At 31.9% G+C, this 14,664-nt stretch overlaps 1 protein-coding gene across 1 annotated transcript; it reads left to right on the plus strand.

Annotated features, from left to right (window-relative positions):
• The first annotated feature begins 411 nt into the window (after positions 1–411).
• LOC121809698 (eukaryotic translation initiation factor 5-like) lies at positions 412–3,539 on the plus strand. The gene is made up of 2 exons (XM_042210455.1): positions 412–576; positions 1,636–3,539. The coding sequence occupies exon 2, from the start codon at positions 1,979–1,981 to the stop codon at positions 3,311–3,313; it is 1,335 nt and encodes a 444-aa protein (XP_042066389.1). The 5' UTR covers positions 412–576; positions 1,636–1,978; the 3' UTR covers positions 3,314–3,539.
• Positions 3,540–14,664: the final 11,125 nt, after the last annotated feature.

Consider the following 14,664-nt stretch of genomic DNA (forward strand, 5'->3'; position numbering starts at 1 on the left):
CAAATCTATATTACATGATTCATCTAATTAATTTTAAAAGTTTCGGAACAGATTATAAATTGACCAAACTCCAATTTTTTAAGCATTTTGCCTTTGATTATATTTAACTGATCGAAATTTAGTAGTCAAATTTGTATCCCAACATGGAAAATATTACTACTACTATACTATATCCATATGTGAAAATTGATCACGTTTTTTCATTCTAATTAGTCAATAATTTTTTTGTATATTAGTACTAATTACTCAATATATCCGATACCACGAATTTGATTTAATGTATTCATCACCATCTTAATAACTCTTAATTTTGACCTATATAATAATTCACAATAGAAAGATATAAGAAAATCAATAAAATAGGAGTAGAAAAAGAGAGTTATTTGAGATTTGAGAATGAGATAGGCTGTGTTTGGTTTAGCCCTAAAATCCTAATCCTTCACAAACTAGGGTTTCATACTTCTCTATATATACTTCATCTCCACCCTTTCTCCTCAACCACTCGCTCTTCTACGCTAATTCCTCACCTCTCTTCGATCCTCTCTCTATAATCCTCCTCCTCTCAGCATAACTAAGGTATTTTTCTTTTGCCTTTTCTTCCATAATCGGGGTTTATCGCTTTTTGTAATTGCTGTTTTCGATTTTATGTATTTTCGATTGGATTCGTCATGAGTGGTGGTATCGTCGATTTGTATTGTGCTCTCTCTAGTTTGTGTGTAATCGGGGGCTTTCGATCTGGATTTGCTTTTGATTTGAAATTCGAGTTTCGGATATTGAATCTGCTCGATTTGATTGAGGTTCGGATTGTTGAGCTTGGTGTTTGTTTATGAGCTTAGAACTAATCTGAAATTTCATGCTTTAGGTGATTTTGATTTGAATTTGTCGGTTTTCCGATTTGGACCTTTTGGTTGTGCAGCCAGAATTGGATTTTCTGGGTATTGGGATTGGGATTGAGATTATGTTTGGGTTGGGGTTGTCTGTTTCTAGGTATAGTGATTAGTTTTGTTGTGGATTATGAATAGCTTTTTTAGATCTTCACACATTGTTAGTAATTTTAAGCTTAAAAAACTTAGGTCTGCTAGTGTGATGATTGTATTTCTGATTTGGTTTATGATTACATGAAAATTCTGTCTTATTGCTTGGTGTGGCAATGTCTATTGAAGTGTATTGGATCCCTATGCTGTGTGTGTAACTGGAATGGGATTATCCGGAGATTGAGATTTGAGATTAAAGATTATGTTTGAGTTGCTGTTGTCTGATCCTAGGTGTACTAATGAGTTTTGTTGTGAATTGCCAGTAGCTTTTTTAGATCTTCACACTCTATTAGTAATTTTATATGTATATATGGAAATTATGTAAATCCTTATATGCTGTTTTGCTTAATCTGTTTTAAGTTTTAATTTTGTTGACTGTGGCAATGTTTATGGATGATAACACTGCAATTGATGTGTAATTTGTTTTCTAGAGCCTGCTTTGAATTTGTTAGTTTGTTTTTTTATTCTGATTATAACTGCATGATATGGAAAAATATGGTAACGTTCATGTTTTGGATGTTTGTCTGTTTTTGTTAATTTTTTGCTATTGATACGCCAATTCATCTGTTACCTTATTTTGAACTATAATGTTTGTGTGCAGGGCTTTGGCTTGTGGGCTTGCAGTGATTGCAGTCAGCAAAAGTGGAGCGTCTCAAGTCAGCAACTTCTTTTATGTCTGAGCAGGCATCTCTCTTTTTATTATCAATTGGGTTGCTTGGAGAGTACTGTCCTCCACAGAGGAAAAAAGATAGAAATTCTGCACCTCTAGTTGGTTGCATGCCTCTGAAGTCATATCAAGGTCAGAAAGTACGTAGTGAAGACTGCCAGTTTTTGTGTCCTGCTCCTTTTCTGTGGAATTCATACAATTTTGAAGGAGTTACTCTGACCGAACAAGACGCCTCACTTGCCTACTGATATAGATTGTTGTTTTCAACACCTGCAAAATGGCTTTGCAAAACATTGGTGCTGGGAACAAGGATGATGCCTTCTATAGGTACAAGATGCCCAGGATGATCACAAAAATCGAGGGCCGTGGTAATGGCATCAAGACCAACATTGTCAATATGGTTGACATTGCAAAAGCTTTGAGCAGGCCTGCCTCTTACACGACCAAGTATTTTGGCTGTGAGCTTGGAGCTCAATCCAAGTTTGATGAGAAGACGGGAACTTCCCACGTCAATGGATCTCACGATACTTCAAAGCTTGCTGGACTTCTTGAGAACTTCATCAAGAAATTTGTTCAGTGTTATGGTTGTGGTAACCCTGAAACTGAAATTATCATCACTAAGTCGCAGATGATCAATCTCAAATGTGCTGCTTGCGGATTCATATCAGAGGTTGATATGAGAGACAAGCTCACAACATTCATTATCAAGAACCCTCCCGAGTCAAAGAAAGGAGGAGGGAAGGACAAGAAGTTGAGGAGGGCCGAGAAAGAGAGACTCAAGGAAGGAGAGGCAGCTGATGAAGAACTGAAGAAGCTAAAGAAAGAGGCTGCGAAGAAGAAGGTTCCCTCTGGTAGTTCTAAGGATGCAGTATCAAAAACTTCAAAGAAGAAATCCCACTCCGACGAGGACCATTCTCCAGCTGCTAGCCAGAAGGATGATCGTGAAGCGGCTGAAGACAGTGATGATGATGTTGAGTGGCAGACTGACACTTCTGCCGTGGCTGCACAACAAACTATTCAAGAACAGCTGAATGCTGTCACTGCTAGTATGGTCATGCTCTCTGCCAACGAGGATAAGCCTAAATCGGGTAAGGGCTCCCCTGCGAGGGAAGGGAAATCCAAATCCAATGGAGAGACAAATGGGAAAGCTGCTGCGGATAAAGATGAACTCTTTGTCTTGATCAAGGAGTATGTCAACAGGGGTTCTTCTGCGTCCCAAATCAAATCATTCCTGGAGTCTCTCGCTGGCTCTCGCCAGCAGCTTGTGAATGCCTACTTCGAAGCCTTATTTGAGGGAGTTGGAAAAGGCTTCTCCAAAGATGTCATGAAGAAGAAGAATTACATCATTGCTGCACTCCAGGATGAGGACTCGCAGCGCCAGCTGCTCCTTGCCATTGAAGCCTTCTGTGGGAAGGCATCCCCCGAGGCTGCGAAGGAGGTTGCTCTGGTATTGAAGGCCTTGTACGATAGCGATGTGCTGGAGGAGGAGTTCATCGTGGAATGGTTCGAGAAGGGTATTGCTGGTGGCAACAAAAGCTCTCCAATTTGGAAGAATGTCAAACCATTCATTGAATGGCTCCAGAGCGCAGAGTCTGAATCCGAAGAAGAGTAACTATTTCCTTGCATTTTCTGCAATTCAATTTCCGATTTATATATTATATTTTCTACCCTGTGTGTGTCGTAACGGTGTTGTCCGTACAACGCTGTTGAGTTATTGTCGTCGAAGTCGTTGAATACTGTGAGGTTTCTATCTTTCTAGTTTTAAGATACTCTTCAGTGCTTCTGTTGCGTTTGGTTTGCTATTATTAATGACATTTTCTTGGTGTTGGTTGTTAGTATTTTCGATTCCATGAATGCTTTGGCAATTTGGCATTTCTTTTCTCATCTAATTGTCTATATAAATCACATACGTAATATTCAATTGTCAGAGTTGTATATGAATGATGTCTTTCGTAATTGTCTGATTTGTATATAAAAATTATGTCTTTCGCAATTGTCGGATTTGTATATAAAAATGATGTTTCAATAAAATTATAAAACATAATCAAATGACTTTTGAAACTAAAGAAAAATGCACAAAATACATAAAAGAATGATCTCATTCGTAATTGTCCGATTCTTATACACTGTGATGCTTAAAATTAGGAAACATAATCAAATAAATTTGAAACTAAAAAGTAACGCACAAAAGAAAAAAATATATCAATCAATGTACACATTCGGTTTTCAAAGCTTATGAAATCGATCAGGAGTGAATCAAACTTTATAATTGAATGATTAATACTTCTTTTATTGTTGTCTTTTATATTAGTCAAATGGACCATCATCTTAATAAGTTTATAGGGAAACATTTATCTAATTTAAATTAGACCCATAAGTTTAAAAGCATATATGGCCACAACCAGAAGCCCAATAACATATACACAGGAGGATTTTAAATTAATAATTGTTCTGACAAAATGAGCTTTAAAATCCAATATAAATATTATCTTCTTCAGTTGAAAAAAATATAAATATTATCTTCTTCAATTGAAAAAGACATAAATATTAGTAATTCATTTATGTTGCTACACAATATTATATTGTTTTGTCTATTCTACGGGCCAGCCCTAATCGAATTTGGACTCGATCAATGGGATATTTGGTCATGGGTATTATTTTGGCTGGAATTATTTTTTGGGTCAGAAAATTGAATTTTTAAACTAAAATAGTCTGATTTTGGACTAATCCGTGGGATAATCGTCACGTAAAACTTACAAATATAAGTCATTTAACAGTTCCACCCTTGGATACAATCTCGAACAACTTCTACAAATAAAATACTTATACAGAATCTATACAAAATATTAATTATAAAATAAGAATTATTTTTTGCAAGAATTGAATTTGAAACAAGAAAATGTTAGATGACAAGATTTTTGAGTTGAAATTTTAAGAAAGATACTGAGAGATTGTAATTTGAATAGAAAAAGATAGAATTGGTTAGTGGTTTGCTGGCCAAAGTTAAAGTAAATGATAGTGGTACATACTTCTATTTAATTAAACCTCTTTTAGATTAAAGAGTGAACTACGCAAATGATACTTGAACTATGCGTTTTGTACGTAAATAGTACCTAAACTTTAAAAATATCGTGGGTAGTCTCTGAACTAAGGTATAATAACATTTTTATACTTTTCACTTTTCATTACAATTTTGGACTTTCATATCTAGGTACTAGATTCGATATTTTCTCTATCTTTCTTTCTAGTACTAAATATGATATTTTCTTACAGTTTAAGTATCTAAAATGTTATTATTCACTTCACATTTTCAATCACTTTATATCATATCTTCTTTCTCTCTCTTTCTCTAAAAATTTTAGGAAGTAAAAAATTAAAATAAAAAATAGTATGAAATTCTTAAATAGTATATTAATTATAAAAATTAACTTTATAAATTTATAAAAATAATTTGTAGCAAAATTTCATTTTGATTGTGATTCAATTATTTTTTTAATATTAAACATTAATTTTTTAATTAAAACTACATTCTTAATTTTCAATTAATTATAATATTTAATATTTATAAAATTATTGAACCAGAATCAAATTAAATTTAGCTAAAATTTATTTTGATAATTAAATTTATAATTTTAAATTTTATTCCATATTTAAGAATTTCATAGTGTATTCTTTTATTTTAATTTGTTACTTCCTAAAATTTTTAGAGAAAGAGAGAGAAAGAAGATATGACATAAAGTGGTTGAAAAAAAAGAAGTGAATAATATCATTTTAGGTACTTAAACTATAAAAAAATATCATATTTAGTACTAGAGAGAAAGATAAAGAAAATATATCATATGAAAGTCCAAAAATGCCCTTCATGCCTTGGGGGCATTTTTGGTGCAAAATTATGATGAATAGTGAAAATATCAAAAATGTGATTACACCTTAATTCAGGGACTACCCACGATATTTTTAAAGTTTAAGTACCATTTACGTACAAAACTACACACATAGTTTAGGGATCATTTGCATAGTGCACTCTAGATTAAATGGTCAAAAAAATATAAAGAGCCACGTCTTCAAAGTTAAAATGGAAAAACTACACTCATAGTTGACAATAAAATTACACTCTCGTATTTTAAAAGAATATAATACATTAATTTACTTAAAATAGCCTTGTTTGTTTTATTTCTAATTTTTGTTTGATTATAATTTTACTTTAAAAATGTACGAAATCAAACATTTTATCTGATCTTACAACCATTTCAGTTACGATTCCTCACAAGATTATTTAGGTTTGATGTGGAAAAAAAGCTATTAAATGATACATTTATCAATACCTTGTTATATAAATCTTGCTAAATTTCAATAGTTGCTTTATATTTGAAAATAGGGGAGCACTAGTGTGTATCCTTAATTAGACTGCTAACATACATCCAATCCCGTGCTGCCACGTGGTACGAAAAATGACATATTGTAAACACAAAAAATGCAATATACATTTCTGAAGTTGTACATGTATTTCCGCAGTTTGCATTTTAGTTATAAACAAATTACATTTTATATTGTTAAGTTTTGTATTTTAACATTAATTGTCTACAATGCAAAATAAGCTATATATAAATGCAATCCTTCTATATATAAAATGTAAATTAAACAGTCAATATCTAAAATGCAAAACTCAATAATAAAAAATACAATCTGCCAAAATTCATCTACAAATGTATATTGCATTTTTGTGTTTACAATATTGCATTTTTCATGCCACGTGGCAGCACATGATTGGACGTACGTTAGCACTTTAAAATTAGTTAGCATCCATTTGAAAAAATATGATACATTCTCTCCATTTTAATTTTTTGAACTTATTAAACAGTCTCATATAAAACTCTCTGAATAAATAACTATATCGAGATCAGGGACGAAGCCACATATTGGCATGAGGGCCACTGGGCCCCCCAGCTATTGAAATTATTACTATATATATTATACATTCCAAAGATATACAAGCATATTTGGTAGCTGAGTTGGTTTGATATTCTGCCTTTTCTTTCCAAGTCGGATGTTTGAGTCTTGGCAACAGCAGCAGTTTTGTTCCTTTTTTTTTATTCTTTTGTTCCTTTTTTTTTTTTTTTTTAGTAGGAGTAGTATTTTATTTCCTCAAGAGAACTCATTTCAATTACTCTTGAATCTTAATATATACCATTTGTATAGACTTTCGAAAGCTTTATCATTTATTAAATTACTAGACTTTATTTACAGTCTATTTTTTAATTTAGTACTTTATTTATAGTAGTTATTATTCTGGCTACTATATTTTTTATTTTTAATACTTTAACTATAGTAATTGGTTATTGTTCTAGTCTATTTTTTAATTTATTTTGAATGATAAATATGTAATTATTTTAAAACATAAATACATTGCTAGTCTACTTTTTTAAATTACAAATATTTGGTTCATTTAAAACATAAATTGATCGAAAAATATGAAGAGCTCTACCGAAAGGATATTGTAAGCTTTCGAATAATAAATATATGTGAAAAATGATATTATGTGCTTTATTTGATGTTACGATGTATAATCGTTAATAAGAAATGTTATTTTAAGATGCAGATACGGCCATTTTCACTTCATTGTGCAATTTTGATGTCGGTATCGATTTTTACTAAAGTTGTATATATCTCTAGTTTTTAACACTACTATTTATTTCATTACCATCTCTATTTCTCACTATTCCTTCCACTCATATTGCAACTGTTTACAGGTATATTGAAGTCGACGTAAAAAATAGCTCACAATTATAAACAGTTTTTGGACCCCCAGGCAAAATATCCTGGCTTCGTCTCTGATCGAGATGAATATACATTCACTCAATACCAATTTGTCAAAATTGATTTTGAAAATAGACTAAAAATATTTTAAAAACATGATACTAATTTTAAAAAAATGAACCAAACTGACGGAAATTATGGGATGGGCATGAAACTGTGATAAGCCCGAAATTTGACTTTTTTTGAATCTTTTAATCACAACGAGACGAATCGCGTAACCAAAAAAGGCAAAGGGAATGAAAAAAGAGAGGAAAAAGTAATAATCCCACCACGCACTATTATGGACTCAATTCCTACATCGATTATGAGAACAACTGATGTGAAATATATAGACTAAATGTGCTATTTCTTCTAATAAATTATTTTTTTGGGATGAGTTCTTCTATTTGGTCGATATAACAGACCCACCTCTCGTTTGGCATGTCTCAAAACCAAACGAAAAAAAGAGAAAACGTTTATCGAGGAAAAACGTGTGTTGAGTCAGTCAAAGGCAACTGACGCTTTCTCCGTGCAAATTTTTTGTCATACCCTCTGTTTTTCCGGTTGTACGCTAAGGCCATCCACAACGCTGTTCCTATACCGTTCCTAAACCGTTCCTTAAACCACTATTTGAGGGCCCCACTGTACTTTTTTACTCCATTCCTTAACTAAGGAACGGAACCTGCAACCCTCGTTCCTTAACCGTTCCTTAACCGTTCCTTAAATTACTATTCATTCAATTTCATTTTTTTTTAATTTCAACTCAATTCAATTAAAAAAACAAACACATTTTATTAAAAAACACACAACATTAAAACAAAGTTACAACTTAAACTTAAAAAAATAAAAAGCACACAATTAAAATCATAAAAAAATAAAAGTACACAATTTTAATAATTTCATCCGCCAAAGTTTGCCCAAATGTGCTCAATTAGATCATGTTGGAGTTGGGTGTGGGCGCTAGAGTCGCGTGTCCTTGCACGAATAGATAACCGTTCTTGTATAGACGGATGCGCTCCACTTCGAGGCGGACTACTTGCGGTTGAGCTTCCGGGGGATTCGGGGTCGAACCAATTACCCGCCTCGGGTCCTTCGTCTTGGACAATCATGTTGTGCAAGATTATGCACGTATACATGATGTCGACCATGTTCTCCATGAACCACGTACGAGCCGGGGCTTTGATGATGTTGAAGCGCGCTTGGAGAACCCCGAACGCCCTCTCCACATCCTTGCGAGCAGCCTCCTGCTTCTGCGCAAAAAGAGCCTGCTTTGGGTTCGCAGACCCACTGCACGTCTTCACGAAGGTAGGCCAATATTTGACGCATTTGTTCATAAGGATCCATTAGTTTGATTAAATTTGGGAGAAGGAAAATAGAGTTGATTTGAGATGAAAATTGGGGTGGAAATAGAGAGAAATAGATGTGTGTTTGTGATTGAAATGAGTATGAAATAGGAGTATTTATAGAGTAAATAAATAAATTTAAAAAAAAAAAACGGCTATAAAATTAACGGTCTCATTACCGTTAATAAAAAAAAAATTTTTTTTTTTTATTAAATTCGAATTTTTTTTTTAAAAAAATGAATTATTGCGTCATCGGGACGAAGCCCACTCGCGGGGCAGCGAGTGGGCTTCACGCGTCGAATGGGAGTCCGCCACGTCGCCTCGGCGCGTGGCGGAACGTTTCGTTCCGCGTTCCGGAGGAACGAAACGCGGCACGGCATGGGAACGGTGGCGGCACGGAATGGCGACGGAACGCACGCTGCAACGCGTGCCGCCGCGAAACCGTTCCTCCGGAACGGCATAGGAACGGCGACGGCACCGCGTTGCGGATGCTCTAAGAAACGCATTCTTTTCTAATTCCCCATTCTACCCTTTTCTATTTTGGTTTAAATTATTTATATTTTCTTGGACTAATATAAAAAGGGGATATTATCTACATTTTCATTGCAACAATTTTTTATTGTGAAAGATATACTTAGGTTTCATTATTTTTTTAAAAATCAATACAATTTTATCTAATATTATTTGAAAAAGCAAATACTTTATTTTGGAATATTGGGTAGAGTCAGACAGTTTGAAATGATCTGGAAAAAGAATATTCCTGCCTTTCAGATATTGATGAGATTAATATTAATAAATATCGTTGGTTGAGTGGAAAAATAATCAATGTAAAGGGATGTCAGTTTAGTTTCCATTGCATTAAATAAAAGGAAAAGATAGTAATTTTAATTTCATTTTTCAGACATATATCTATGCTAAATAATTTTGAAATCTGAAGCTGTGTAAATATAACATGTTTCATTTCTTATCACTAAACAGAAAAAGTGTAGTATAGATTTCAATACCATTCAAAAGATATGATTTTTTTGAATAGTTTTATTTTGATTTTTCGTAGTGAAAAGGTCAACGTCAACTACTTGAGTGAAATCGCATCAATTGTTATTTTGAGTAGGGATGATTGTTAATTTGATTAGGGATAGTTGTTATTTATTTCTGGTTGGTCTATAATTTTTTAAAATGGAATGTAAAATAGTTCTCCCCCGTTCCAAGGAAGATGACCCCTTCCTTGGGCGACACGAGAATTTATGCAACTTTATTTTGTGTGTGAAGTGGAGTTAGTAAAGTAAGAGAGAGAATAGAGTAGAAATAAGGATGTTTTCATTTTTAGTAATGAGTCATCTTAGTTGGGACAAACCTAAATGGAAAGTGAGTCATCTTTAATGGGACGGAGGGAGTATTAACCTCTCAATTTTTCCCTATTATCCAATGAAGGTAACATTCAAAACTGATCTGACATAATTTTAAAAATAAAAGTGATGGTTTTATTTTTTCAGTTTCAAAAAATCTCCTGTCAACAAAAGTTTATGATTCAACTGAATTGCCCCTTTTAATGATTGTGAGGGAAATTAAAATAAATACTCTGTAGTCTGGTTGGATCTTAGATGGAATTTTTACTTCAATTGAATTTGATGAAAGTTAAAATAAATGCTCTCTAGTTTGGTTTTTTATTGAATTTTAGATGGATTTTTATTAGGTTGAATCTTAGGAAAATTGATATAAATACTCTCTAGCTTGATTTTTTGATGAAATTTAAATGGAATTTTTGTTATTTAGGTTGATTTAGACATTCAATAATCATTCGTGTAAGTACGTTGGCATTGATATTGTTGTACATTTAACTTTATTTTACACGAGTGTCTCAACAGCAAATTTAAAGTCCAACCTTACACGAGCTGTCTACTCATTAACTTACAAATATTAATCATAACATACGACATTTACTCATAACATAGAAACATGAAATAAATTAAAATAGCATCATTGATACAATATATTTAATAATGTAACAAATCATGTTTGGAGATAATTATTTCTATTTCTTTGTGATGAAACTTGAGTGTGAGAAATTCCAATGGCGTTTTTCTCTATTAGTTTCCTAATTAAATAGGTTTGACTTGTTTTACTTTTACTATAAAAAATCATATCTTTATTAACCAGATTTACATTGTTACACGAGTCACACAAATATCCGAAAATGCTTAATTCTAGTGAAATTCTTGTAAATTACTATATGACCATGTTTGGTTGCCGAGAAAGTAAAGTTGGCAAGGAAAATGATTCCTGGGAAAATGAATTCCGGGAATATGATTTATAATAACTTTACTTTCCCGTGTTTGGAAAATATCAAGATTTGAAAGTATGTATTTGATTTAAACACTAAACTAAAAATATACTTATCATTTTTTATTTATAAAAAATAATAATACATATTATTTAATAAATTATTAATTACAAATGATAATAATTATATTATTTTATTTATTATTACGATGGATAGTTTAAATATGGATTATACATCATAATATATAATAATATAATAATAAATAAGATTATTATTATTATTATCATTATATTTACTTAATTTTTAATTGAATAAATTTTATAATTTAAAATTTCACTACAATTTTATTGTTAATTACTAATTTATATATTAATAATTATTATATTATTATATAAATATAATTATATTTAATTATTTAATAAATTATTATTATTATTATGATAATAAAATAAAAATAAATATTAATAATATAGTTATAATTATGATAATTTGAATTATAGTTATTTATTATCCTGAAAGTAAGTATTGTTTGTACTTTTAAATTATTTTTAAAACATGTAATAAATAATAACAATAATAATAATAATAATAATAATAATAATAAACTGTACTATATTGCATTAAATATGTAAGAATCCTAAAACTGGGAAAAAGAATACCTAAGAAAAGTTAGGATTCAGAATCCTGGAAAGTTGTATTAATTTTCCTTGTTTCAGGATTTTGATTACTTTCCCAGTTTGATTAAAAACGGAAACAAACACAGGAATTTAAAATTTAAGAAATCAAATTACTTTCTCAGACAGAATCCTGGCAACCAAACATGGCCTATAGGAAAATGAGTGGGAAAATGAACACACAATGTATTTTTGTAAAAAGCGAAATACTAGTAATATGCTTTTAGTAAAAGTGGAGAGAATAGTTTGCTAACATGGATCAAAATTCTATATATTAATTTCACAATAAAATTTGAATAGAATAAATTAGTTGAATATAAAAATCATTTAGCAAAATAATAATGATGGAATGTAATATTGAATGATGAACATTCTAAAATGAAAATATATGTAACATTGAATTGCGGATGTAGAGATATTATATAAGAAAAAGCTATACATTTTAATGTGTTGTTTTGCAATGTCTGAAATTAACACCCGTAAAATTAAAACTCCAAACAAGAATATAGAATTAGCGAAGTACTTTACTTGAACAGAACTAACCAAACATATAACATTGATAGAAATTCATGGGTTCCATCCTAAAACCAATTGGTGATAGGAGGAGTGGCCCATGAGATTTATATACTAGTTTCAGTTTTCTTTTAACACCGATGTGGGACAATTATATGTTATTTTTCTAGTTTCAATTGCCAACAAACATGAATGGAATTCCCACTAATTCTGAATTCACGAGCAAAAGTCACGACATATGTACATATATTAATTTTCCACAGAACGAGTATATGCGTGTATATGAATTGAAATATCAATTCCTAAACACAAAACGTGAATTATGCAAGCATGATTATACATTATACAACAATGACAATCATCCAATAAGTGTGCATAATTATAAATTCACCGAAATCAATTTTCCCAAAACTGTCGTGTATATATATTAAGATATATATATATATATGACATGGATACAAAGAGGAAACCATATCTCAAATAATCAAAAGAATCAATCTTGGCGCTGCGGCGGTGATTTGATTTTCATAATACAACCAAATTAATATTATACACAAATCCAATCAATTCACAAAGACTAAAGAATTCCCCGACATGCTATAATTATTATAAACTTTGAATTGAAATGGCTCATCCAAACAGTTATACAAATCCATAACACATAAACCCTAATTTTTCTCTATTCGTAAAACCAATTAAGAATTAGAAACCCTAATTCTCCTTTGGAACATAATCATCAATAGAGTGGCTCTATACCACTTGTTGAAATAATTGAATGAACAATTACATAAAGATCTTTATGATGATTAACCGAGAACGATGGAGAAGAAAGGAAGGAATCCAAACGATCAGAGACATTCTTCACAATAGTCTGCCGAGAGAATACAGATATATTGAATGTTCTTCGAGACCATAACCTAATCTTATATTTATATAAATATAAGTCCCTTTATTTTTTCTATTCAGTCCCTCGTCAAATAGAAAATCTCATATAGTATCTACACTTATTTCCATAACAAATAAATACATTTTAGCCAAAACTTTAATCGATCACTTTAATTGGGCAACTGAATGATAGTCATACACATTAAATTAGTCATGTGTAAGCCCAAATTTCCAATATCTCCACCACGCCAGAGAATTTCCAGCCGGTGGTGATGAACAACAACATCCGGCCGGCGATGATGCTCAACCGCGTCCACCACCCGCCGGGGCTGCACAACCTCCAGCTGCAGGCGGCGGCCCACAACATCCCTCTTCCGGTGGCGTTCCGCAACCTCCAGCGACGGGCTGCGGCAGCGGCGGCGAACAACAACGTCCGGCCACCGGTGCCGGCGAACAACGTAGTGCAGCCACCGGCGGCGGTGGTGAAAAATGAGGCGGAGCAGGATTTGATCTCTGTGTCGGCGGCGATGAGCATTGGGAGCTCGTCGGACATTATGCCAGGGAAGCGTGCAGGGAGCTACGTCGTTCCAGCTGTGCGCAGACGATTGAGATGGCTGGTGACGACGACGACGGAGAGGATGGGGAGAGTGGTGGCGGCGGAGAGGGCGGTGAGAGCTCATGTGGGTGAGGGGAAGAATGGTGGAGTAATAATACTCTCTTTTTTTATTGTTGTTTTGATTAGTTTTTTTTTTTTCATTTGAATGATTATTGAAAGTTGTATACTGTTAAATTATCCTATAACTTTCGATCGAGATATTTCATGTGTGGTTTGAATGGTTGAGTATCATATTATTATCTTAGTGCAATATTGTGCAATACTGTGCATGATTGTGTAAATAAATAAAATGATTTGACTATGAGGATAAATTAACTCAACAAACTTTAATTATTATTTTTAAATTAATTAATTAATTTTTAATTAAATTTTACAATATATTAATTGTAAATCCAAAAGGATTAGAATAATTTAGAGAAAATTTTATGCTCATACATAGTATTATGGTGTGTTAATTACTTATAAATTTATTTAAATTTCAAAAATTAATTAAATATGCTGGTTAAATGAATCACTGCAAAAAATAAATAGATATAAAAATAGAAAGCAAAACTATGCCGTAAATGTTTAGGAACAATTTAATATAAAAATTAATGTAATACCGAGTAGTAATTAAATTGTTTAATTAAATCAAAATTAAGTTGATCATTAGGATTTAACAATTACTACTAAAATTTATCAATTCATGGGACATAAAATAAAAATATCAAACATTAAATTTTGAATCAGTAAATTTATCAATTCATAATGTTGAGGACACAAAATATCAATATTTGTGTTTTGGATTAACATTATTCCTTGCACAAATATGAACATTCTTCTTTTTTAGCACATAGTATATGATCTCAATACGTA

The sequence above is a fragment of the Salvia splendens genome, chromosome 6 (genome assembly GCF_004379255.2).
Source record: "Salvia splendens isolate huo1 chromosome 6, SspV2, whole genome shotgun sequence".
Taxonomy (NCBI): Eukaryota; Viridiplantae; Streptophyta; class Magnoliopsida; order Lamiales; family Lamiaceae; genus Salvia; species Salvia splendens.